Source organism: Dendrobates tinctorius, unplaced genomic scaffold, assembly GCF_039654945.1.
Source record: "Dendrobates tinctorius isolate UK_male_01 unplaced genomic scaffold, ASM3965494v1 ptg000098l, whole genome shotgun sequence".
Taxonomy (NCBI): Eukaryota; Metazoa; Chordata; class Amphibia; order Anura; family Dendrobatidae; genus Dendrobates; species Dendrobates tinctorius.
The window spans coordinates 4,570,493-4,595,578 of NW_027361766.1; the positions used below are offsets into that span (position 1 = coordinate 4,570,493).

A 25,086-nucleotide genomic window follows, 5' to 3' on the forward strand; every position below is an offset into this window, starting at 1 on the left:
GCAGGGCTGGATGCGGGGCTTGCTCTCAGTTCCTTGAAGGGTCAAGTTTCGGCGCTGTCCATTTTGTTTCAGAAGATGTTGGCCTCCCGCCCTCAGGTCAAAACCTTTCTTCAGGGCATGGCTCACACGGCTCCTCCGTATCGAGCGCCCGTGGATCCATGGGATCTTAATCTGGTTCTTGAGGTTCTGCAAGGTTCTCCTTTTGAACCTCTCAGGGATGTTTCCCGTTCTCTCCTTTCTTGGTACTTCACCAGGACAAGGTAGTTCTGCGGCCTCCGCCCTCTTTTCTTCCAAAAGTGGTGTCCTCCTTTCACCTCAATGAGAATATTGTTCTGCCGTCCTTCTGTCCGAGTCCAACTCACCCTCGGGAGCGGTCCCTGAACAAGCTGGATCTGGTCAAGGCAATGAGAGTCTATCTGTCTAGGACGACTTCCTTGCGAAAGACACTCTCTTTTCGTCATTCCAGATGGGGCGTGGAAAGGTCACCCGGCTTCCAAAGCTACTATTGCTCGCTGGATCAGATCGGCAATTTTGGAGGCCTGCCGGGTTAAGCATCGAGTGGCCCCTCCGGGGATCAGAGCGCGCACTACCCGGGCAGTGGGTGCCTCCTGGGCGGTACGCCACAGAGCCTCCGCGCTGCAGCTTTGCAATGCTGCAACCTGGTCTTCGGTTCACACGTTTGTGAAATTCTACAAGGTCCACACCTACGCCAGCCTAGGTAGAAGGATCCTGCAGGCAGCGGTGGTGAGTCCACTGGCCTGATGGAAGTTTGTTTCCCACCCCAGGGACTGCTTTGGGACGTCCCATGGTCTCTGTGTCCCCCAATAAGGCGAACGAGAAAACAGGATTTTTGGGTTGCTTACCGTAAAATCTGTTTCTCGGAGCCTTCATTGGGGGACACAGCACCCTCCCATGTTCTACAACTCCTGTTCTTACTTTGGTTGATTGGTTACAGTTGAGTTGTTTGTTCTGTTTTCAATCTATTCTGTTACTTCTCCTACTGCTTTCTCACTAACTGAGGAATTCCCTGCCGGTCGGTGGGGTGTACACTGCGGAGGAGGAGCTAACCTTTTTTTGTGCATAGTGTCAGCCTCCTAGTGGCAGCAGCATACACCCATGGTCTCTGTGTCCCCCAATGAAGGCTCCGAGAAACAGATTTTACGGTAAGCAACCCAAAAATCCTGTTTTTTTTTTGTTTTTTTTTGTTTTGTTTTTTTTTTCCCCTCAAAAATGATATTTTAGCCTGCTATTTTTTTATTTTCACAAGGCTAACAGGAGAAATTGGACCACAAAAAGTTGTTGCGCAATTTGTCCTGAGTACGCTGGTACCCCATATGTGGGGAACCACTGTTTGGGCGCATGGGAGAGCTCAGAAGGGAAGGAGTGCGATTTTGGAATGCAGACTGATGGAATATTCTGCGGGCATCATGTTGCGTTTGCAGAGTCCCTGATGTGCCTAAACAGTAGAAACCCCCCACAAGTGACCCCATTTTGGAAACTAGACCTGCCAAGGAGCTTATCTAGATGTGTAGTGAGCACTTTGAACCCCCAAGTGCTTCACAGAAGTTTATAAACCCAAAGCTATGAAAACAAAAAAATCATTTTTTTTTTTCCCTCAAATGATTTTTTTAGCCCGCTATTTTTTATTTTCACAAGGGTAACAGGATAAATTGGACCCCTAAAATTGTTGTTCAGTTTGTCCTGAGTACGCTGGTACCCCATATGTGGTGGGAACCACTGTTTGGGCGCACAGCAGGGCTCAGAAGGGAAGGAGCGCCATTTGACTTTTTGAATGGAAAATTAGCTCCAATCGTTAGCGGACACCATGTCGTGTTTGGAGAGGCCCTGTCTGCCTACACTTTGGAGCTCCCCCCCAAAAAAATGACCCCATTTTGGAAACTAGACCCCATAAGGAACTTATCTAGATGTGTGGTGAGCACTTTGAACCCCCAAGTGCTTCACAGAAGTTTATAACGCAGAGCCGTGAAAATAATTTTTTTTTTTTTTTTTTTTTTTCCCCACAAAAATCATTTTTTTATTTTCCCAAGGGTAACAGGAGAAATTAGACCCCCAAAGTTGTTGTGCAGTTTTTCCTGAGTACGCTGATACCCCATATGTGGGGGTAAACCACTGTTTGGGCACACGTCGGGGCTTGGAATGGAGGGAGTGCTGTTTGACATTTTGAACGCAAAATTGGCTGGAATAAATCATGGCGCCATGTCACGTTCGGAGACCCCGTGATGTGCCTAAACAGTCGAAACCCCTCAATTCCAACTCTAACCCCAATACACGCCTAACTCTAACCCAACCCTAATCATAACCCCAACACACCCCTAAACCTAATCCCAACTCTAACCCTAACCACAAGCCTTACCCTAATCTTAACCCTAATTCCAACCCCAACTCTAATTCCAACCCTAAATGGAAAAAAATATATATTTTTTTTATTTTATTATTTGTGCCTGGCTATGGGGGTGATAAACGGGTGGTGTATTTACTTTTTTTTTCATTTTGATCACTGTGAGAGTGTATCACAGTGATCAAAATGAACGGGCAGCCGGCAAATTCATGGGCGCCGCCATCTTGGACAATCGCAGGCGCACTGCGCATGCGCCCGCCATTTTGCAAGATGGCGCCCATCATCCGGACGTGTGAACACCAGGAGCCACGACGGGACATCGGAGGTACCGGGGGGGGGGGAATCGGAAGGTGGGGGGAGCGATAGGAAGGCTAGGGGGAGCAGACGATGACGGCGGCGACCGATCGCCGCCGCCCATCGGTGGAGGGGGCCGATCGGCCCCGCCAGTCGTGGGGGGGGGGGGGTGTCGGGTTCGGTGTCCAGCCATGTCCAATGCTATTGCAGCATCGGCCATGGCTGGATTGTAATATTTCACCAAATTTCATTGGTGAAATATTACAAATCGCTCTGATTGGCTGTTAAAAGTGAAACAGCCAATCAGAGCGATTGTAGCCACGTGGGGGCTAAGCCACGCCCCCTGGGATTAACCATAGTGTCCTCTGTGCAGGTCGGGTGAACTTTCAGTCACCCCAGTCACCCGATCCGCAGGAGGGCGATTTATAGCATGACGCCTACGTAGGCGTCATGGGTCGTTTGGGCACGACTTCTCATGACGCCTACGAAGGCGTCATGGGTCGTGAAGGGGTTAAGACACAGGATGATGAAATCTGTGATTCGACCATCTCTAATTTGATTGTTCCATCCCCTAATTAGCATATGGTTGGCAGCATATTCCCTTGTTTAAAGACATATGTTTTGCTCAGTCGTCTGATTGGTGATATGCTTACTGGGGCCAGTGACTGGGATCAATGCCCATCGGATCATTCTGCAGCATTTAGCCTCTATAATATTCACCATCCCATATCATTAATAGGGATAAAGAGGCATAGGCAAAAATAATAAATGTGCATGCCCCTGTTTGAGGAAGCCGGTCAGGCGAAACAGCGCTGTTGGGGTACAGCTGGGACGTGTCAGAGGCCATAAAAGACCTTCTTTTATAGGTAATAATGATTCATAAATGTAGCAGTCACTATTGATATACACTAATGCACTTTATGTTTTGATCGTACACATATATTACTTTGTGACCACAGGAAATGGAATACTTATATGGTTGTTTGATTTAGCAGGACTGGCTCTATGCACTTTAATTTTTGTAATTTTACCATAGTATATTAAATTTGATAGGGTCACATGTTAATATAGGGTCTGTAACTGCATTTGCTACTTCTTTTATCACTGGCCCCTTTTTTTCAGCCTCCAGCTATTTTTATCCTGTCCTGTTTGAGGATATTCCTTGTGATATGTCTTATTTTTTAATAATGTTTTTAATTGAATTTTTGCCTATGCCTTTTTATCCCTATTAATGATATGGGATGGTGAATATTACATTTGGTTTGAGGTTGGTATAAGATACCTTAAGTGGACTTTTGATAGATACAGGTAGCATTTCTCCTCTGCATATTCAGCTCATCATGTCTGCTTTCTGATTTCATATTGATATTTTAGTTATGAAGCATAATTATTTGGGTACAGCAGTCTGCAGAACTCCACCTGCTGTGAGACTACAGGGGGTGCGCATGCATGAGATTTGTATGAGCGGGAATGACACTGCTCATGCAAATTGTCTTATCGCGCCCTCAGGGGAGTTATAACATGGAAAGAGGGCTGACTAGTCTGGGGAACTAACGCCCCATTGACTATATAAATGCTTTAAAAAAAAAAAAAAAAAAATCCTCATTTGTACAGAAAAATGTTATACAGGGCTAATTAGGCAGGGAATTTACTCATAAATATGTGAATGCTGCTGGGTTGGAGGGCATGGGGGACCTAAACGGGTTGCCTTTTAAGTATCACAATCTATGACTGTGCCATCGTATAAAAGACAGTCGTGCATTTCTAGACCTCACCAATAACCTGTATTCTCTTAGGTAAAGGACACATGGATCAATGCATTGGAAGTTGGAGACTGTCACATGCTGCCTTTAGATGACACTGGAAATGAGACTGTAACTGTGACGCTTATAGATGCCAACCATTGCCCTGGTTCCGTTATGTTCTTGTTTGAAGGGTATTTTGGCACAGTCTTGTATACAGGTAAATGGATTTATTATTTATAATTATCACTTGGAACATTCCTAACCCTTCTTGGAGGTATAATAATTTTTATTTCTATAGCGCCGACATATTCTGCAGCACTTTACATTTCGGAGGGGATTGGTACAGACAATTGACATTACAGCATAACAATAATCACATAGATTATAACAAATACCAAGAGGAATGAGGGCCCAGCTCGCAAGCTTACAGTATATGGGGAAAGAGGTAGACACGAAAGGTGGGTGGTAACACTTGCCCTGATTGTATGGACCAGCCATAATGTTAAGTGTGTAACAGTACAGACACAGAGGGCTAATGGATGCATAAAGCATGTGGGAACATGATGCGGGGAACCTGGTTATGGTAAAACTTTTGGCCGTGCCACACAGGGATAGATTAGGTTAATGTGTTGAGGCGATAGGCCAATCTGAATAAATGCGTTTTCAGGACACGCTTAAAATTGTGGGGATTGGGGGACTAATCGTATTGACCTGGGAAGTGTATTCCAAAGAATTGGCGCAGCACGTGTATAGTCTTGAAGACGGGAGTGGGAGGTTCTGATTATTGAGGATGCTAACCTCAGGTCATCAGCAGAACGGAGGGCGCGGGTAGGGTGGTATACTGAAACAAGGGAGGAGATGTAGGGTGGTGCTGAGCGATGGAGGGCTTTGTGGGTGAGGGTAATAAGTTTATACTGAATTCTGGAGTGGATGGGTAGTCAGTGTAATGACTGGCACAAGGTAGAGGCATCGGTGTAACGATTGGTGAGGAATATGATCCTGGCTGCAGCATTCAAGACAGATTGGAGAGGGTAGAGTTTGGTATGAGGGAGACTGATTAGAAGAGAGTTACAATAGTCGAGACGAGAATGAATAAGAGAAACAGTAAGAGTTTTTGCAGACTCAAAAGTAAGAAAAGGTCGAATTCTAGAAATGTTTTTGAGGTGCAGATGACAAGAGCGAGCCAGTGATCGAATGTGGGGGGCAAAGGAAAGCTCGGAATCAAGTATGACCCCAAGACAGCGGGCCTGTTGCTGGGGAGTAATAGTGGAACCACACACAGAAATGGCAATGTCGGGTATAGGTACATTAGTAGAGGGAGGAAACGCAAGGAGTTCAGTCTTTGACAGGTTCAGTTTCAGATATAGTGAGGACATGATGTTAGACACAGCGTTTAGACAATCGCCGGTGTTTTCTAGAAAGACTGGCGTGATGTCAGGAGAAGAAGCGTATAATTGGGTGTCATCAGCATAGAGATGGTACTGGAAACCAAATCTACTGATTGTTTGACTAATAGGGGCAGTGTTCAAGGAGAAGAGGGCCTAGAACCGATCCTTGAGGAACCCCAACAGTAAGGGGAAGGTGAGAGGAGGAGGAACTGGCAACAGATACAGTAAAGGAGCAGTCAGAGAGATAGGAGGAGAACCAGGAGAGAACGGTGTCCTTGAGGCCAATGGAACGGAGCATAGTGAGGAGGAGCTGATGATCCACAGTGTCGAATGCTGCAGAGAGATCCAGAGGGTGCACTGTCTGGCACAAAGATGTAGCAGTGCTGAAGAAGTTGCAGGATCCAAGAGAATTAGCATGGAGTAATGACCATTTGATTTAGCTGTTAGTAGATCATTAGAGACTTTAGTGAGGGCAGTTTCAGTAGAGTGTAAGGAGCGGAAACCGGATTGGAGAGGGTCGAGAAGAGAGTTATCAGAGATAGTGGATAAGACGGGAGTGGACCAGGCGTTCCAGGAGTTTAGAGATGAAGGGAAGATTTGAGACAGGTCTATAGTTAGCGGCACAGTTTTGGTCGAGGGATGGTTTTTTAAGTAGTGGATATATGATGGCATGCTTAAATGAGGAGGGAAAGATACCAGAGGAGAGTGAGAGGTTGAATATTTTAGTTAGGTGAGGGGTGACAGCAGGGGAAAGGGACTGGAGGAGATGTGACGGAAATGGGTCACTGATGCCAGTGGTTGAGCGAGAAGGAGCCTGCTTACGTCTTCTGTGAGTGGTTCAAAATCATAGAGTGAGCTAGATGCAGTGGGGGAGGGAGGACAGTGCATGGTATGAGGTGATTGGGAGATAATTTCCTGTCGGATCTGGTCAATTTTGTCTTTGAAGTAATTGGCCAGATCATCAGCTCGGAGCTCCGTGGTTGGGGCCTGTACTCTTGGGTTGAGTAGAGAATGAAAAGTGTCAAAGAGACGTTTCGGGTTATTGGACAGTGAGGTGATGAGGGTGTTGAAATGGGTTTGTTTTTAGAGAGGTGAAGGGCAGTGTTGTATGTTGTAAGCATAATCTTTTAAAGGATGAAATCTTTGTGTAGATTGGATTTTCTCCACAGATGTTCGGCGCACCTGGAGCACCGCAGCAGGAAACGTGTTTGCAGGGTGTGCCAGGGTTGTCGCCGTCTGTGTTGTGGTGGTCTATTTGCGGGTGCAAATTCATACAGGGCACTTTGAAGTGTTTCATTGTAATGCTTCAGTGCAGAATCAGGACATGAGAGGGAGGAGATAGGGGCCACTGAAGACTGCAAGTTCTTCATAAGTTTCTGGGTGTTAATGGCCTGTATGTTTCTATAAATATGGACAGTGGGAGTGACCTGAGCAGCCTGGCAGTTCTTGATAGAGAATGAGAGAAGATTATGGTCAGAGAGCGGGAGAGGGGAGTTTGCAAAATCATCCACTGCACAAAGCTGAGAGAAGACCAAGTCGAGGGAGTTTCCGTCTTCATGCTTTGGAGAATTAGTAAGCTGCAAAAGGCCAAACGAGGAGGTTAGAGATAAAAGGTGAGTAGCAGATGGGGAGAGGGGAAGAGCAATGGGGATGTTGAAATCTCCCATGATGAGGGTAGGAGTGTCACAGAAGAGAAAATGTGGAAGCCAAGTGGCAAAATGATCCAGGAACTGATGGGAGGTGCCGGGAGGACGGTACACCACCGCTACTCGCATGGAGAAGGGGGTGTAGAGTCTGACGGCATGGACCTCAAAAGAAGGGAAGACTAGTGAGGGTAGTTGAGGGATAACCTGGAAGGTACATTTTGGTGATAGGAGCAGACCAACGCCTCCACCTGCTCTATTGTCTGATTTTGAGGTATACACTGTGATGGGGTGTATGATGGAGCAGGCAGGGACAGCAGACTGGTGCACAATCCAAAAGACCTTTAGTGGGACAGGAAGAACGTTCCACCAAACATAGATACGGTTCCCTAGAGTCTGCAATGTGGCTGCAACAAATGGAACAAATCTGAGGGCGCCACCTGACAATCCAATGCCAAGAAACAACAGCCCTTAGATTAGTTCTTCAAATCCAGCAGGGTGGGCAAGACCTCATAATACCATGTGGCTGATGATCAACAACCTTTAAGGCCATGTGTACACGCTGCAGATTCACCAGCGGATTTTTAGCTGCAGATCCGCAGGTAAAATGACCTGAGGTTTATCTGCGGATTGGCCAGCAGTTTTCCCCTGCGGTTTGACACCTGGACAATGGAATAGGTGGCAAACCACAGCGGAATCCGCAGAAAGAATTGACTTGTCAATTCTTTCTGCGGGTTCAAAACCGCAGCTCTTCCGCTGTGAAAAATCTGCAGCATGTGCACAGCGGATTTGAAATACCATTGACTAACATGGTACTGTACACTGTCTGCAGGACTGCTGCGGATTCGCAGAGGCCAAATCCGCAGCGTGTGCACATACCCTAATAGTCCATACCACTGGCACCATGACTTGGCCAAAGCAGCAGATCCTAGCTCTTCCGAGATACCGTACCAACAACCAGGGCTGTGGAGTCGGTAAGCCAAACTTGCGACTCCGACTCCTCAATTTCCCTTACACCGACTCCAACTCCGACTCCGACTCCCACACATATTGCTTATATTTAAGTGAAAAATTTATTGTAGTACAATGTGAACCTCAGACATTTAATCATTTTTATGATCCAATAATCAAGATATTTAGATAGAACAGAATATATATTGGTGTACTACCCGGTTTTCATTCTTTTTGGTACAGATACGATATGGATAGACAGAGCAGATTTCTAATCTGCTTTTGCTATTGAAAACATTATCTATGAGCTCAAAAACCTTTCAGGTGATGCAGTTTTTTAAAAAGATGATCAGCTTTTGCAGCTGAAAAACGTATCCTCAAAAAACACAGGAAAAACACTGTGTGTGAATGTAGCCTTAGATCAGTAAATAGAACAGCCATTTATAGGACATTTCATAACTTTCCCAAACTCCTATGAAAAAATATTCAGCACATCCTGCATTGAATTACTGTACCCAATTTATTATATATTTTAGGAGTCGGAGTCGGTCCATTTTATACCGACTCCGACTCCACCAAAATGAGCACCGACTCCGACTCCACAGCCCTGCCAACAACAACCTCCAAAGATGTCTTTCCTTTTCTACCTCCTTCTTGGCATTAGCCCACTGGTTGGGTACAGATACTCAGATCCCACCCACTTAGCAATCAGGTACATTTCATTGAAAGAAGGTCCTAGAAGCCTTGTTTCCAGCCATTCTGAAAAGCTGTGTATTAGGGAGGGGCCCCCTGCAGAGAGAAACAGACACAAATATTCCCCACATGATGCAGAACAAGAATTGCTTAAGGATGCCTAACTACTAGTAGTATGGTCCATGGAGGGTGCCTGGGGGTGACACAGTTGCATACACCATTGGTTATTTCTGGAAATTTCTGTTCTTTAAGGAATTGTCTATGACTATAAGTAAAAGATTTTTTTTTTATATACAAATGGTGCCAGTTTTGCCAATGCGATGTCTTTTATATTTATTTGAATGTCCACTGTCTACATTACCAATGGAGCCCATGGACAGGGGTTGCACTAATGACTGAGCCATTTTATTTTATTTTATTTTTTTTTTCTATTTTCATTTTCTCCTCCCACTTCTCCAAGAGCCTGAACATTTTTAATTTTCTATTGACATAGCCAATTGTGGGCTTGTTTTATCCATCACTTGTTTTTGTTTGGGGAGTTTTGTTTTACTGGCAGTCATTGTGCAGTAAAAGTGACCTTATAACATTATTCTCCAGGTCAGTACAATTCCAACAATAAATTAAAAAAAAAAAAAAAAAAAGTTTTTTAAATTTGGTGCTAAGCTGTAGTTTTTAATGGTGCCATGTGTGGGTAGCTTTTTTGAAGTTTTAATCACTTTTTGCTGTAGGTATGATGACCTAAACAATGGAAATTTTGTTTGTGTGTTAAGTGTTTACTTTATGAAACAAGTAACTTCCTGTTATGGTTGTACTTTACAGGCACAGAAGTGCTGAATATGTATTTATTATTATTATTATTATTATTATTATTATTATTATTATTTTATTTTTAAATTGGGTAAAAAGGTCTTTTTTTTTTTTTATATACTTTACAGAGAAAATTATCATCTCCAATGAAGCCTCGCCTGTATACTAAGGTTACTGTAATGGGTGCCTTAAGCAGGACCCAGCTGCCTTATGTGGAGCTGGCTCGGCTCTTAGTTAACCCATACACAAGTACCCTCTTGTATTACATCCTGGGGAGGGAAGGTCTTAAAAGGGTTGTTTGCTACCAGGACAACCCCTTCTTACACTGAGTGTTTGCCCCATGAAAATAAAAACCTGAATTCTCGCCTTAAGTGCCAGCATCGTTACGGCGATCTCGGCACTCGTGTTCCCGAGGCTCACATGAGCATGTTATGCTGTACGATCCCTGCACCCAATCAGCACTGGCATTAACAGCTCACCCCCCGAGGATATATAAGTAATCAGCAGTAAGCTAGAGGTCCAGTTTGCCACTCAATTTCTCTTTATTATTCATGTGTCATAGCTAAAACTAAAAATGCGCGAACCTGAACATTAAAGTTCAGGGTTCATATCGAACACCTATTATTCGGGCACGGACCCCAAATACAGACTTTACCATGAAGTCCGTTGTACTGTCCGGGTTCGGCCCCGTGAACACCGGGTGCTTCTCGTCCTGTCATGTACATGACAGTGCTTGAAACACCGGCATCTCTGATCGGCGGTAAGGCCGCAACTGTTAGTTTTGCTTGACTGTTTTTTTTGTTTTGTTTTGTTTTTTAAAAAAAGGAACCCACGCTTTTTTTTTTTTTCCAATTTTTAGAAGATGAATGCTCCCCTCAGCCAAAGCTTATGATCAGAAGTAGACTTTTTATCTCCAGTCACAGCTGCGAGCTCACTCTGTCATCTGACAGCGTGGGAGCTTTGGCTCTCTGACCAGTGGTAATAATCTTACTGTGGATCAGAGGCTGTTTGCCACGCTGTCATGCCCATGATAGCCATGCAGACACTGGATGTTCGGGACCCCTCCAAGTCAAGTGAATGGGGTCCAGGTTCGGGCACTTTTGTGGTACCCAAACTAAACTTTTTTTTTTTTAACTGTTCGGCCAGACTCTTAACATCCTGGAGTTCGCACATCACAAGTCAGAACAACCTGATGTGAGCCTTGGGAATGCGAGTCCCTACACCTCTGGAACGGCTCTGCCACAGGAGGGTAGTATGTGTATTCATTTTCATGGGGGCAAACAATCAGAGTGAGAAGGGGTTGTCCTAGTAGTCGACAACCCCTCTTATGCCCCCTCTTGCTTGTTAAGTTAGTACAACAGAAAGCTCCCAATTAGTGTACTGCATATAATTTTTACTCTGTCGCCTAGTTGGGGGACACAGAACCGTGGGTGTTATGCTGCTGTCCACGAGGAGGCGACACTATGCATAATCTGAAAAAGATTAACTTTGGCTCCTCCTCTGCAGTATACACCCCTGGACGGCGTCAGCCTTCTCCAGTTTTTGCTTAGTGTCGCAAGGAGGCACACCTTTTTTCTTCCGTTTTTTTTCCTTTTTTCGTCCGGAAATACAGATGAAGAAAAGTGGGTCTCCAGCGAGACTCCTGGCATGGCTCCCTCCTCGGTCCCCTATTAGGGGTACCCGGTTGAGGTCGAGGTGGCTATTCCCCATGTCGCTCCCTCCTCGGGTCCTGGTTCGAGGTCGAGACCCCCCCCTCCTTCCCCAACCCCTTTAAGGGGTCTGGGTTGAGGCGAGGATGAAGACCCCCCCTGACGGTGACAGACGCACCCTCCCTAATCCCCCGCAGGGGGCATTAGGTTGAGACGCCTCAGGTAGGGTCGGAGATCAGGCAGCATTCCGCAGCTTCCAGGGACCCCAGGCCGGCTGAGGGATCCTGTTGGGGCCGGGGGAGGGTGCGGACTGGATGGCACAGCAGAGACAGGGCTTTTCTACGTCCCGGTCTCAGCAACAGCAGCGGCTCCATAGCGCTTCAGGGGCCCCCCATACAGAAACCGCTACCCCCACCGCTATCCAGTCGACCATTCTGAGGGGGTCTGGTACAAATCCGCCCCCCCCCCCCCGGACTACCGCGCCACTCTGGAGACCTCCTGGGCATCAGGCCTTTAATTTAGACCGTGGCTTCGGCCTAGCCGAAGTCGCCGCCTTTTCCCCGTCCCCGGCCCGCCCCCCCGGATGACTAAAATGACACGCTGGAGTGTCATAGAAGGGGCGGATTGAGGCAGAAAGGGCGCGTTTTTACACAGCCCAGCGTGCCCTTTTCAGCTCTCCGCCCCCTCCTCCCTCTCCTCAGAGTCCCGGTGGCCATTTTTTCTGGATGAGATCCAGGAGAGCAGCATCACAGCGGTCTCCGGGGGGCACAGAACTGGGATCTGTCGGCGCTGGACCTAGGGGCACATCGGTGGGGTAAGCTCACAGCTGGGTTCTCATTACTCAGCTGTTAATCTATACTTCCTATAAGGCTCTCTGTGGGTTCCCTCTGCGTAGCCACCCCTGTACGATCCCTTATAGCCAGCCTCTGTGCACTATGCCGGGCTCAAGGAAGAGAACCAGGCAGGAATGTTTCTATGCATTCTGCACAGCCTGCAAAGCCACGCTCCCTAGTGGCAGCACGTATCCGCACTGCCGGGACTGCATCCAGAACTCTGGGTCAGAACCCCAGGGAGTCCCTACTGACGCTTCAGTGTCACAGGCCACGCCGGAATGGGCAACTCAGATGTCTGTCTATGTCACAGTCCATAGACAACCTAACTGCTACATTACTGCAAGCTCTGCAGAGTCGGGCCCCGGCTATGGACGGTACTCAGCAAACGGACAGCTTGTCTCAGGAACATGCTGCTTCCGACTCTCACAGACGTAAGCGGACCCACAGGTCTCGATCACCTGAGTCGCACTATGGCACAAGGTCGTCCCCCCTCCAGGGAGAGACAGCGTCATTCCAGGTCTCCTGGGCAGTCCCCTGCCACAGACAGACAGTGCAATTTACCACAGGGATCCCCCACCACAGAAGACCCCTGCCCCAGGTCGCCCTCCAGGGATCACCTTAGCGAGGCACAGGATTCGGAGGGCATCTGTGACTCCGACTCAGATAACGAAACGGTCAGGTCCGTGGTACCTTCTCCCCCTAGCAATACAGCGCTAGTTGAGGACATAATTTCTGCCATTCATCGGGTGCTAAAAATTCCAGAGTCTGCCCCGGAAGTCCCAGAACATAGGATTTGCTTCGAAAGTGTTCAGAAACCACCTAAGGTCTTCCCTAATCACCATGAGTTTGAGAAAATACTTACCAAACAGTTTGCGCAGCCTGAGAAAAAATTCGCTAATCGCAAATATTTGGAAGCGAAGTACCCCCCTTCCCACAGAAAGACACCAAACAATGGACAGATCCACCTGAAGTGGACCCTCCGGTTTCTAAGCTAGCAGCGCAGACTTTACTCTCTCTGCCGGATAGCTCAACCCTCAGGGACGCAGCAGACCGGCAAGTAGAACGCATTGCTCGTTCTATTTTTGAAGCGGCAGGCGCCTCTCTGGGCCCTGCGTTTGCTTCAGTTTGGGAAGCCAAGGCCATCCTGGCTTGGGCCAAAAAACTACAGGAGGGTCTTCAGGCTTCAAATCCTGAGCTCTCGGACCAAGCGGTCCAGATAGCAGTGGTAGCAGACTACATGATTCATGCAGCACTGGATTCCGCCAGAGGTGTAGCGGGAATAGCATCAAACGCCATCACGATCCGACGCATCCTCTGGCTGCGAGAATGGAAAGCGGATGCGGCCTCAAAGAAGTCCCTCACGCGACTTCCGTATTTTACTGGAAGACTTTTCGGCGAAAAGTTGGACACCATGATAGCCAATGCCACTGGGGGTAAGAGTACCTCTCTCCCTCAACTAAAACCGAAACGCACGTTTAAACGAAGAAACCAGACGCGATTCCGATCCTTTCGGAATTCCTCGGGCTGGTCCGTTTCGCGCCCAGTGCAAAACCGTAACCGTTCTCCACGCAGAGACAACCCACGGACGCAGCAGAGACCGGACAGGGCTTGGCAGTCGAAAGCAGGCCAAGCGAAACCCAAGGGAGGAAAACCTCAGAACTTCGCTTCATCATGACTCGCGACCTCCGGAAGACACCCCACCAGTAGGCGGCCGACTTTTACTCTTTCAGCAAGTCTGGCTGCCTATTACAGAAGACAGGTGGGTCAGGGAAATAGTGTCTTCCGGATACAAGATAGAGTTCACTTCCGTTCCACCGAACCGGTTCTTCCTTTCTATTCCTCCAACACCACCAGAAAAGGCTCGTGCTTTCCACCAAGCGGTTTCCTCTCTCCTTCAATCAGGAGTTGTGCCGTTTCCCGCGAACGAGAGATTCCGAGGATTCTACTCAAATTTGTTCGTAGTCCCCAAGAAAGGAGGCGGCGTCCGACCCATACTGGACCTAAAACAGCTCAACAATTACGTACGGGTCCGTCATTTCCGCATGGAGTCCCTCCGGTCCATCATTGCATCCATGGACCAGGGAGAATACCTCGCCTCCATAGACCTACAGGATGCGTATCTCCACATACCAATTGCTCCCGCCCACCAAAGGTTTCTCAGGTTCGCGGTCAACCAAAACCACTACCAGTTTGTCGCCCTTCCGTTCGGACTCGCCACGGCTCCAAGAACGTTCACCAAAGTCATGGCGGCCACCATGGACGTCCTGCACTCAAGAGGCATCCTAGTCGTCCCGTACCTGGACGACCTCCTCATCAAGTCTCCGACTTTCAAAGACTGCGAGGTCAGTGTCTCAATCACACTAGACACTCTGAGTCGCCTGGGATGGCTAGTCAACCTACAGAAATCGTCGACTATCCCAACTCGGACTCTTAACATTCCTGGGAATGGTATTCGACACCGCCAGGGGCCTGGTGCTCCTTCCCAAGGACAAGACACTGGCCATCCGTCTGGGAGTTCGCACACTCCTTCGCAGTCCTCCTCGATCTCTCCGGTTTGCCATGAGAGTCCTCGGCAGGATGGCAGCAGCAATAGAGGCAGTGCCATTTGCCCAGTTTCACCTCAGGGTCCTTCAACTAGCCATACTCAGATCTTGGGACAGGAACCCCTTTTCCCTCGACAGGGAGTTCAGGTTGACGTCATCAACCAGGAGGTCCCTGCATTGGTGGCTCAAACCAACCTCGCTTACACGAGGGAAGCCATTCCTCTCAGGACAGTGGAAGATCCTGACTACCGATGCAAGCCTGACAGGCTGGGGGGCGGTGCACCTACATCACAGGGCACAGGGCAAGTGGTCACCGAGGGAAGTGACATTGCCCATCAATGTTCTGGAAATCAGGGCCATCCTCTTGGCACTGAGAGCCTTTCATCACTTGCTTGCAGCCTCGCACATACGGATACAGTCGGACAATGCCACGGCTGTGGCATACGTGAACCACCAAGGCGGGACCCGCAGCGCCCAGGCGATGAGAGAAGTGGCTCATATCCTCCGCTGGGCGGAAGACACGAGGTCGGTACTTTCTGCAGTACACATTCCGGGTGTAGAAAACTGGGAAGCAGACTTCCTCAGCAGGCAAGGAATGGACTCGGGGGAGTGGTCTCTCCATCCCGAGATTTTTTACCAGATCTGTCAACGCTGGGGAACCCCGGAGGTGGACCTAATGGCATCCCATCTCAATACCAAGGTCCCCAATTTCATGGCCAGGACACACGACCCGCGGTCGCTCGGAGCGGATGCCCTGGTCCAGGACTGGTCCCAGTTCTGACTCCTGTACATTTTCCCACCCCTCCCCCTAATCGCCAGGGTCGTGAGGAAGATCAAGCAAGAGGGCGTTTCGACCATCCTCATCGCACCAGACTGGCTCAGACGTACATGGTACGCCGACATCGTCCAACTTACGGCAGACGCCCCCTGGCGTCTACCCGACCGTCACGACCTTCTGTCTCAAGGTCCGTTCTTCCACCAGAATTCAGGGGCTTTCAATTTGACGGCATGGCCCTTGAAACCTGGATTCTAACCCAGGCAGGTTTTTCACCGGCAGTCATTGCAACTATGATCAGGGCAAGGAAGCCTGCCTCCGCCAAGCTCTATTATCGTACCTGGAGAGCTTTCTTTTCTTGGTGCGAATCTCATGGACATGTCCCACTCCCTTATTCCCTCCTGAAGGTACTAGGTTTTCTTCAATCGGGCCTAGATGCCAAGCTATCCTTAAGTTCGCTTAAGAGTCAGGTGTCGGCGCTTTCAGTCCTTTTTCAAAAGCGCATTGCTATTAAACCGCAAGTAAGGACTTTCATCCAGGGAGTTTACCGATTGGTTCCTCCCTACAAACGTCCGCTGGATACGTGGGACCTCAATCTGGTCCTGACAGCATTGCAAGCTCCACCCTTCAAACCTCTTAGAGGAGTTCCACTCTCCATTCTGTCTCGGAAAGTGGTTTTTCTAGTGGCGATCACCTCGTTACGCAGAGTGTCGGAATTGTCAGCACTTTCCTGCAGACGGCCTTTCCTAGCCTTTCACCAGGACAAGGTGGTTCTCCGCACGGTACCATCCTTCCTTCCGAAGGTTGTGTCCAACTTTCACCTTAATGAGGAGATTTCACTGCCTTCCCTTTGCCCGGTTCCGGTTCATAGAGTGGAGAAGGCTCTGCATACGCTTGACCTCGTCAGAGCATTGCGGATTTACGTGTCCAGGACTGCACCTTTCCAGAAATCTTATTCCCTCTTCATTCTTCCGGAAGGTAGTCGCAAGGGGTTGCCGGCTTCCAAGGCTACCCTTGGCAGGTGGATCAAGTCCACCATACATGAGGCCTACCGACTTAACAGTTCCCCTCTTCCGGCCGGTATCACGGCACACTCTGCACGGGCAGTAGGGGCCTCCTGGGCCATTCGGCATCAGGCTTCGGCACAACAAGTGTGTAAGGCGGCCACTTGGACTAGCCTACACACGTTTACGAAACACTACAGTGTTCATACCCAGTCCTCAGCGGATGCGAGCCTGGGTAGACTGGTTCTGCAGGCAGCAGTACCCCAAGTCTAGGGAACTGTCAACACAATATTCGTCCACTGCTTCCCACCCAGAGACTGCTTTGGGATGTCCCACGGTTCTGTGTCCCCCAATTAGGCGACAGAGTAAAGGAGATTTTTGTGTACTCACCGTAAAATCTTTCTCTTAGCCTTTAATTGGGGGACACAGCTCCCACCCTGTCGCCCTTACGGGCCGTTGTTTACTGTTGAGTTCTCATATTGTTCTTTGAGCTCGTACATAGTAGCCTTCTTACAGGCATGGTTATGTTATTTGGTTACGTTCCTCCTTATGCTTTGGCACAAAACTGGAGAAGGCTGACGCCGTCCAGGGGTGTATACTGCAGAGGAGGAGCCAAAGTTAATCTTTTTCAGATTATGCATAGTGTCGCCTCCTAGTGGACAGCAGCATAACACCCACGGTTCTGTGTCCCCCAATTAAAGGCTAAGAGAGATTTTACAGTGAGTACACAAAAATCTCCTTTTAGCAAGTGGTTCGGTTACAGAATGTGGCACACCCCAATGTGAAGGATAAGAGGTATCCTCAGATTGTATGATATGTAGCAATGTATACATGATGGCACGTCTTATATTCCCCCCCCAATCTACATATTGCCTACCCACAAAATCTATGGTCATGAGAGGACCCACTACTACGACCACCTTGATCTCCAGAACTGGTTTTGTATGGAGCAGCAGTCAGACATGCTTGCTTCGATAAGTGGAGAAACTATGGCTGAATTCACTCGGTGAGATTAGTAGTTGCAAAGTGAGATTGTATCAATGGACAAGAGTGAACATTTCTCCTTTTCATTGTAGGAGACTTTCGATATGACCCCATTATGCTTGCATATTCTCCACTAAGAAACCTAAAGATTGATATTCTGTATTTGGACAACACAAATGGTGATCAAAACCTACCCTCTCGTCAAGAAGCCACTGAACAAATCAAAGAAGTAATTAAAAAGCACCCACACCATGACATCGTGATTGGTAAGATGGCTGACCACTAAATAGGGTGACACGAGGGTTTTATTGTTGGTCCACTCACAGCTACAGTAGATTCATATTGGTGTTTGGGCTTTTTTTTTTACGATTTTTAAAATTTGAGCTACGTTGATAAAACTGATTTTATCACATCTACACTAAGCAAATCAATAAGTGACACATCGTTGCAATCAGGATATCTGCCACTACGTTACTCTGTTTCAGATTAGTTTATAAAAATCTGATGACACAGTCTCTTTAAGTGCAGTAGTTACTCTTGTATTTTACTTTTATTCTTTTATAACTTTCTAAGGCTAATTTCACATTAGCGTTTTTTTGCGCAGCGCATCGTGCGCAATAGAAACGCATGCAAAAACGCATCATGTGTTTTTGCATGTGTTTGCGTTTTTTATGCGCATGCGAATTAACCAGTTTCTAGCCATGTTTACATTTAAAACGCATGCGTAGCATGTCCATGCGCACGCCTGCGTTCCCATTGACTGTAATGCGGTTTTTCTTACACAGTCCGTACGCAAGCGAACGCATGCTTTTTTTAACGCAGTTGGACTGACCCAATAATGCAACAGGTTGCGTCTGGCACGTCTAGACGCACACCTGAAAACGCATGTGCACGATAACGCAGCCGAACGCATGCAAACGCAAGACCATACACACTCCATGTTAAACATAGGTGTGCATGACGCATGCGCACGATGCGCTGTGAAAACAGCCTAAGCCATAATTGCTTTACTTTTATCTACATCACTGGAAGTCAGCCTAACATGTTGTAGTGGTCTTAAGTTTACCATATAACCACTGAGTGATTCTTTTTTCTTTTTTTTTTTTTTTCTTTTTGCTTTACCTTGCAGATTACTTACTTTAATATTTTGTTCAAACCTTTATGGACACATTGATGCCAAATATATTTGGACTTACTGTATTTTTCGCTTTATAAGACGCTCCGGATTATAAGATGCACCACAAATTTTGAGGAGAAAAACAAGAAAAAAATATTTATAAAATGGTGGTGCCTCTTATAATTCTTGCATCTTATTGCTTACCCGGGTTGGTGGCTGTGGTGTAGCGAGGTCCCAGGCTCGCTGCTGGAGAAGGCAGGCGTGGAGTGATGCTGCAGGCAGCATTCAGGAATGAGGGGGGGCTCCGATGTGTGCCGTTGCTGCAGGGTCTTGTGCTGCCAGGTTTCTCCATTTGTCTGGCGGTTGCTGGCCGGTGCTGCAGGTGTCTCTGGTGCCCAGCGGTGTGGCATTGTGTGCCCGTCGATGCCCGGGGCTCTGCCAACAATGTGCGACAGGCCAGAGCCCCGGCATTTCCTCGGTTCCCTGTGTGCGCGCGCTGTGGTGCCGGTAAAAAGAAATGGCCGCTCCCCCCAAATTTTGGGGGGAAAAAAGTGCGTCTTACAAAGCGGAAAATACGGTATTTATTTTTCAATTGTGAGAAGAGCAATGCTTCAAATTATAATTTAAAAAAAAAAAATTGGTTTACAATTTTAGGGAGCATCAAACTTGCAATTCTTTGATCACTTACGGTATGTACGGCAATATTGTATGCAGTGTAAATGGAGGTCTCCTATAAAGCTAAGTTTATAGTTGGGCTTCACAGGACTCCGTTTGCCATGGTAAATCAATCAGCAATTGCTTCGCAGGGGTCTAATGGGAGCTGGTGCCAACTCACAGCTGTGATCACACCATTTAAATGCAGCAGTCAGTGATTGATAGCAGTGTCTACATTGTATAGAAGAGCAAGGAAAAAAAGATCATGCCCATATCCAAAGGAGCACCTCAATTGTATATATAAAGAATGACACTTCATTAGACAAATATTACAAAAAGCAAAAAAGCACACAATGCATATTAAAAACAATGAGTAATGCCTTATTATAGAAGCAATGACTTGCTACAACTACTAGTCTCCCAAAGAACCAGATAAGTACATAAAGCCACTGTCAAAGGTATTGCACATCATAAATATAATACATCTGTAGCAGCATCAGATAATACTTCAGTGGCTATAAAGTGCATATGAGAAATACCATGTGGGCCCAGAGATCCACAGAAAAATAGGCATATAAGAAGAGTGATTTAACCTGTTGAATGCAGGTCTCTCAGCAATGGCCAAAGGTAAAAATACCAATAGCGCACACATTTTATAAAAGATGAAAAAAAAAAAAAACCTTAAATGGCTATGAAGTGCATAACAATAGTACCATATGGGCCCAGAGAGAGACACAAAGGCATGTGAGAAGAAAGTAATAAGCCTGTTAAATACAGGTCGCTCAACATAGCCTAAGAAGAGAAACTAGTAGCACACAATTTTAGGGAAGGTAACAAACCTATTCCTGGGCTGAAGTATGCTCACACACCAGAGTGAGTGTGGATCCTAGAGTCTGAGCCAGGGCCCTGCCAGTAGGGAGAAAGATGATGTGGGATAGGTTCCCACGCGTATCGCCACAATTGTGGCTTCCTCAGGAAAAAAGATAGCATGCTCTGCTTGGTATTTGTGAACTATATATACACACCCATGCACACACACAATTGGATATGTTATTCAACCGTGCGAGTGGAGACCATGAGAAACCGCATGGAGGAGCATGGACGCGGCCATCTTGTTAATGTTCACTCACGGTATTGTAAGTAAAGTTCAGTCAGTTGGAAAAAAAAAGTTTGGTGCATGCAAAGAGCATCATAGACATAATGGAGGTTATGATTGCAGAAAGCAGTCAAAACCAACTGCACCCGCGTTGAACATAACGTAGTAGCGCACACATATTTAAGGACATCTGCCTGTTCAGGACTCGGTTTGTGTCTACAAATACAAGCACGTGTAGAGCATCAAATATGCAAAGATCATAATAAATGCAGGATACAATTAGAGTGGACTGCGCACACATCAGACATGACAAAATAGCGCAGGCGCATAAGAGACATCTGCTTGTGTGATGTTTAGAAGCTTTAATATATCAACGTGGAGCACTCAGAAAATTTGTTACCACGTATGCGTAAGACATGGCAAAACAACGCTGGTATATTGGAACGTCCAACTACAACAAGCACACACGTAAATAACTAATGGACTCATGATCATATTGAGTACAGAAAAAATATTGCACGCGCATCATCCCCTAATGTGATATGTACGCCTAATAAACTAAGAAGGCACAAGTATAGATATATATAATTTCACAGCGCAGCTATGATCATATTAGATTTAAATAAACATTATTCCTAGTATAGGAACGCACTTAATAACGTATATATCGCTCTCATGGCGCAAAAACAGATATGTCAAAATTAGCCGCGTCACTCTCAAAAAAGACATAGTGGTATGAACGCATTAAGAACATCACCTTAGGGACTACATATGTCTACGCAGAGTACTCATAAATTCATTACCATTCGACAAAGCAAAACGGCGGAAATATATTAGAAAGGTTTAGCCACAAGAAAGGAGGACCATGCACATATATAGATCACTAACATGATCGTGTTGGATACAAGAAGAAATTTTACGCCCCCTTATCGAAAATACTACACAAGCTGAGAGAGCACAGATAAACGTATATATCGCGATGCAGCTATCATATATAGACAGACACTAATCTTACACTAAAAATTGGTGGAGATGTAATATTAGACTAGTTTTATTAAATATAAAAGCGGCAGTATATACAATACTCGCATGATATATGTAAAAAATGTGTGTAAGTATGTGTATATACATACATACAATCTCTCTCGGCGCAGAAACAGGTATATCAAAGATAACCGTGTCATTCTCAAAAAAAAATATACATGGAACGGATTAAATGCCCTTAGTCGCATGTTCAAATGGAGTGCAATAGATACGGACTACAGATTGTTAGGAACCATTACCCACAATCGTTCTTGGAAAGAACAGCAATAAACACAAATTTAATAGTGTTCAAAAGTAGAATCATAAGTAGCATCATCAGTGTCTAAATTGTTAAACAGCAGTGATCAGAGCTTGCTCCCGTCACTGATGTTACAGGCAGTTAGCAGCTGTGTAACACAACTTAATTTGGATGGGCTTAGGTCCACACGTGCGGATCCCGACACGGACATACAGATGCGTCAGGAGGTTAAGGGGTTACTTACCACATTAAGTCTGAGAGAAGGTGTACACCCTTCAACATGCTTTATTCAGGATACCTTTTTGTATGTTTGTGTTCCTTTTACGTGTCTTCCCACTTACCATATTCTACCTCTATAATGCAGGCCTGTACAGTATAGGAAAAGAATCCCTTTTGGTGGACTTGGCAAAAACGTTTGAGTCTTGGATTGTTGTAAGCCCCCAGAGACTGGAACTACTCCATCTTTTAGAAATCGAAGATGTCTTTACAACATGTAGCAGAGATGGAAGAATTCGTGTGGTGGATCAGTCTGAAGTGAAGTACTCTAACATGGAACAATGGAATTCTGTCCATCCAACCATTGCCATTCTTCCAACCAGCCGGAAAGTAAAGGTGTACCACAAAGATGTCCATGTGTTTCCATATTCTGACCACTCTTCATATGATGAACTAATTGCATTTGTTTCTCAATTGAAACCCTTGTCCATTATGCCTATTGTTAAAGCAAAGCCTTGTTTATCTCTCTTCAGGCCATACTTGAGTTCAGAGACGGCAGCCTCCTACATAAAAATCCCAGACTCTGTTAAATCTTATATGAAATGTCAGGTACAGTCAAGTGAAGTGCACACTTACAAAGTTTTTAGTAGACAGAGTCCTCAAGGGGTTGAATTTGAGCCCATGGAAACAAATGTACAAAGTATTGCAGGCCCTAATCGGACTGGTGAGCATTTGGAGAAGACAGGAAAGTCATTACAGCAGATGATTCATACAAGAGACGAGTACGACACTGACCCTTTTAACCTAAGTGTAAGTAATGGCAGTGCACCAATACCACTGACCGAATCTACTGCTCTTGTGTCTGACACTAATGATGATCTATTGTCCTCTCCAACTTCCAACATCTGTGAACTCTCTAAGAACGAGTTTGAGATGCCTTCAGCAATCTCATCCCCCAAAGACATGAATCTGACGATCATGTCCAACTCCTCAGCTTTGTGTGAGGATACCAGTCAGATATTTAGTCTCAGTGTGAACACTTCCTTAAGTCATACAAAACTTTCAATCTTGCCCTACAAAAAGCGAAGAAAACTTGATTCAAAATACTTTCATTACCAAGTAGACAGATATCTCAAAAGATTTCCACATTAATGGGTCTCAAGTATTTCTTCCCATTACAATTTATGGTATAAGCCTGAGCTTACATGCAGTTTTTTTTTTTTTTAATCATTCCTTCCTATCCAAAAGACTGCTGGATTTCTTTGATGCCAAGAATACCCTGCCATCACTAGTCAACAGCCCTGCTCTTTCATGCATCAGAGAGTCTCAGGCTGATTACATTTGCCATCCTACCTTTCCAGGAGGTGCAGCAGAAGTGAAAAAACAGGTGAATAAAGACTGCTATTGTAGGGGACACATTTAGATACAGGATATGCTGGGGCTTGGTACTGCAGATCCACCTCCTATTCAAATCGTTGGGAGGTGATGTGCAGTACCCCCCACTATCAGAAGACAGAGCAGCTCCACAAGTGATTACTTCTGTCCGACACTGATCGGCGAGTGTTGGACCCCAGTCAAACATTAATGACCTATCCTAAGGATGGGTCATCAACCAAACAGTTCCTGAGAAAGAGACTCTGAATTTCAAGTTATCACCTCTCCAATGGATTAGATTGTTTCCACTTCTTAAGTGGGTAAAATTGCAGAGCAAGCATATTTTTCATCTTGGGTGTTAAGAATCCTCTCTGGTCTCAAGATTGAAGGATTTTTTTTACATTTTATACTTTACGGCTTGTTGCCTAGGTAACTGACCACTTCAGTCTGAGAGGGTCGCTGGTTTCCGAGTTAAGGAGCACGGATTTCTAAGCTGTTTGCAGTTCTTAAACTGGCTGGATCTGGCCAGCTTCACTGTACATGGGCTTCTTCAGTGCTGCAGAAGCACAACCGGGGACTCAGAGAATCGGAGCGTGCACAGTTTGGGCAAGTAGTGCAACAATGCCTGCGGTCTGAACTGTGATTCTTCAGGAGCACAGCGCCTCTCGCCAGCAAGCAGGAAGCCTGTGTGCTCCTGAAGAAATACATGTCAGAAACAGTCTGACCTATATCCAGGACTTTAGATAGCTTACAGTGCAGCCGACACTTTCTATAGCTGGGATTATTTTGAAGGTATTCTCTGCTTTCGAAAGTAGTGAGCAGAAGCAGATATGGCAAAATAGCCCAGTGAGGTAAAAAAAGTAGCACATTTCAGTCCTCAGGGTGCTATATTATAATACTTGTTTTTATTTTGGATTTTGCTCTTTGGAAGCCGTCCTGCGCAACTGCAGTGATCTGATTCAGGATCTAGGATTGTCTGCGATGTAAGCAAAGAGGAAAAGCCATCAAAAGACGTTTCAGGGAAACACAGGTTGAAGCGTCTTTTTTTCAGGTGTCTCATGTGGCAACTTTGCCTGCGGCTTCACATGCACACCGTGTCGCTTTTGCATTGCTCTCTCCATTCTTTTTGGTGGGGGTTTTTTAGCGCTTTTTCAGGCAAATTCCAAATGGGATCTGCCTTAAAAAGTCGACTTATGCACATACCTCTAGGGGTTACAGAAACATGTTTATCATTTTGGTCTTTGTGAAGACTCTATTTACAAAAGTTTCCAATTTTACCATTTATATACATTGAAAACACAACTGCTTTGACCGTGCCTTTATAGTACGGTTGGGTAGGCATGATCCATTTGTTAATAGTTGAATTATGGGTTTTTATATTCTGGACTTTGCATATTTGCACACTTTGATATAAATATATTTTTATCAATGTGGTTTGTGTAATTATTTTTCTACTGAACATTTTAGTAACATAGTTAGTTATTAAGGTTGAAGGAAGACTTTAAGTCCATCTAGTTCAACCCATATCCTATCCTAACTTGCCCTAATATGTTGATCCAGAGGAAGGCCAAAAAAACCCATGTGGCAAACAGTAAGCTTCACATTGGGGAAAAAAATTCCTTCCCGACTCCACATATGGCAATCAGACTAGTTCCCTGAATCAACGCAATATTAAGGAA

General features: G+C 46.0%; 1 protein-coding gene across 2 annotated transcripts in view; it reads left to right on the forward strand.

Annotated features, from left to right (window-relative positions):
* The window catches only part of DCLRE1B (DNA cross-link repair 1B), a 51,553-nt gene extending 26,715 nt beyond the window's left edge, over positions 1 to 24,838 (forward strand). For both annotated transcript variants that reach the window (XM_073587069.1, XM_073587068.1), the window contains exons 3-5: positions 4,450 to 4,615; positions 17,761 to 17,934; positions 22,182 to 24,838. In XM_073587069.1, the coding sequence (XP_073443170.1) occupies positions 4,450 to 4,615; positions 17,761 to 17,934; positions 22,182 to 23,185 (1,344 nt within the window). In that variant the 3' untranslated portion in view covers positions 23,186 to 24,838. The remainder of the gene's footprint in view (positions 1 to 4,449; positions 4,616 to 17,760; positions 17,935 to 22,181) is intronic.
* The last annotated feature ends 248 nt before the right edge of the window (positions 24,839 to 25,086 follow it).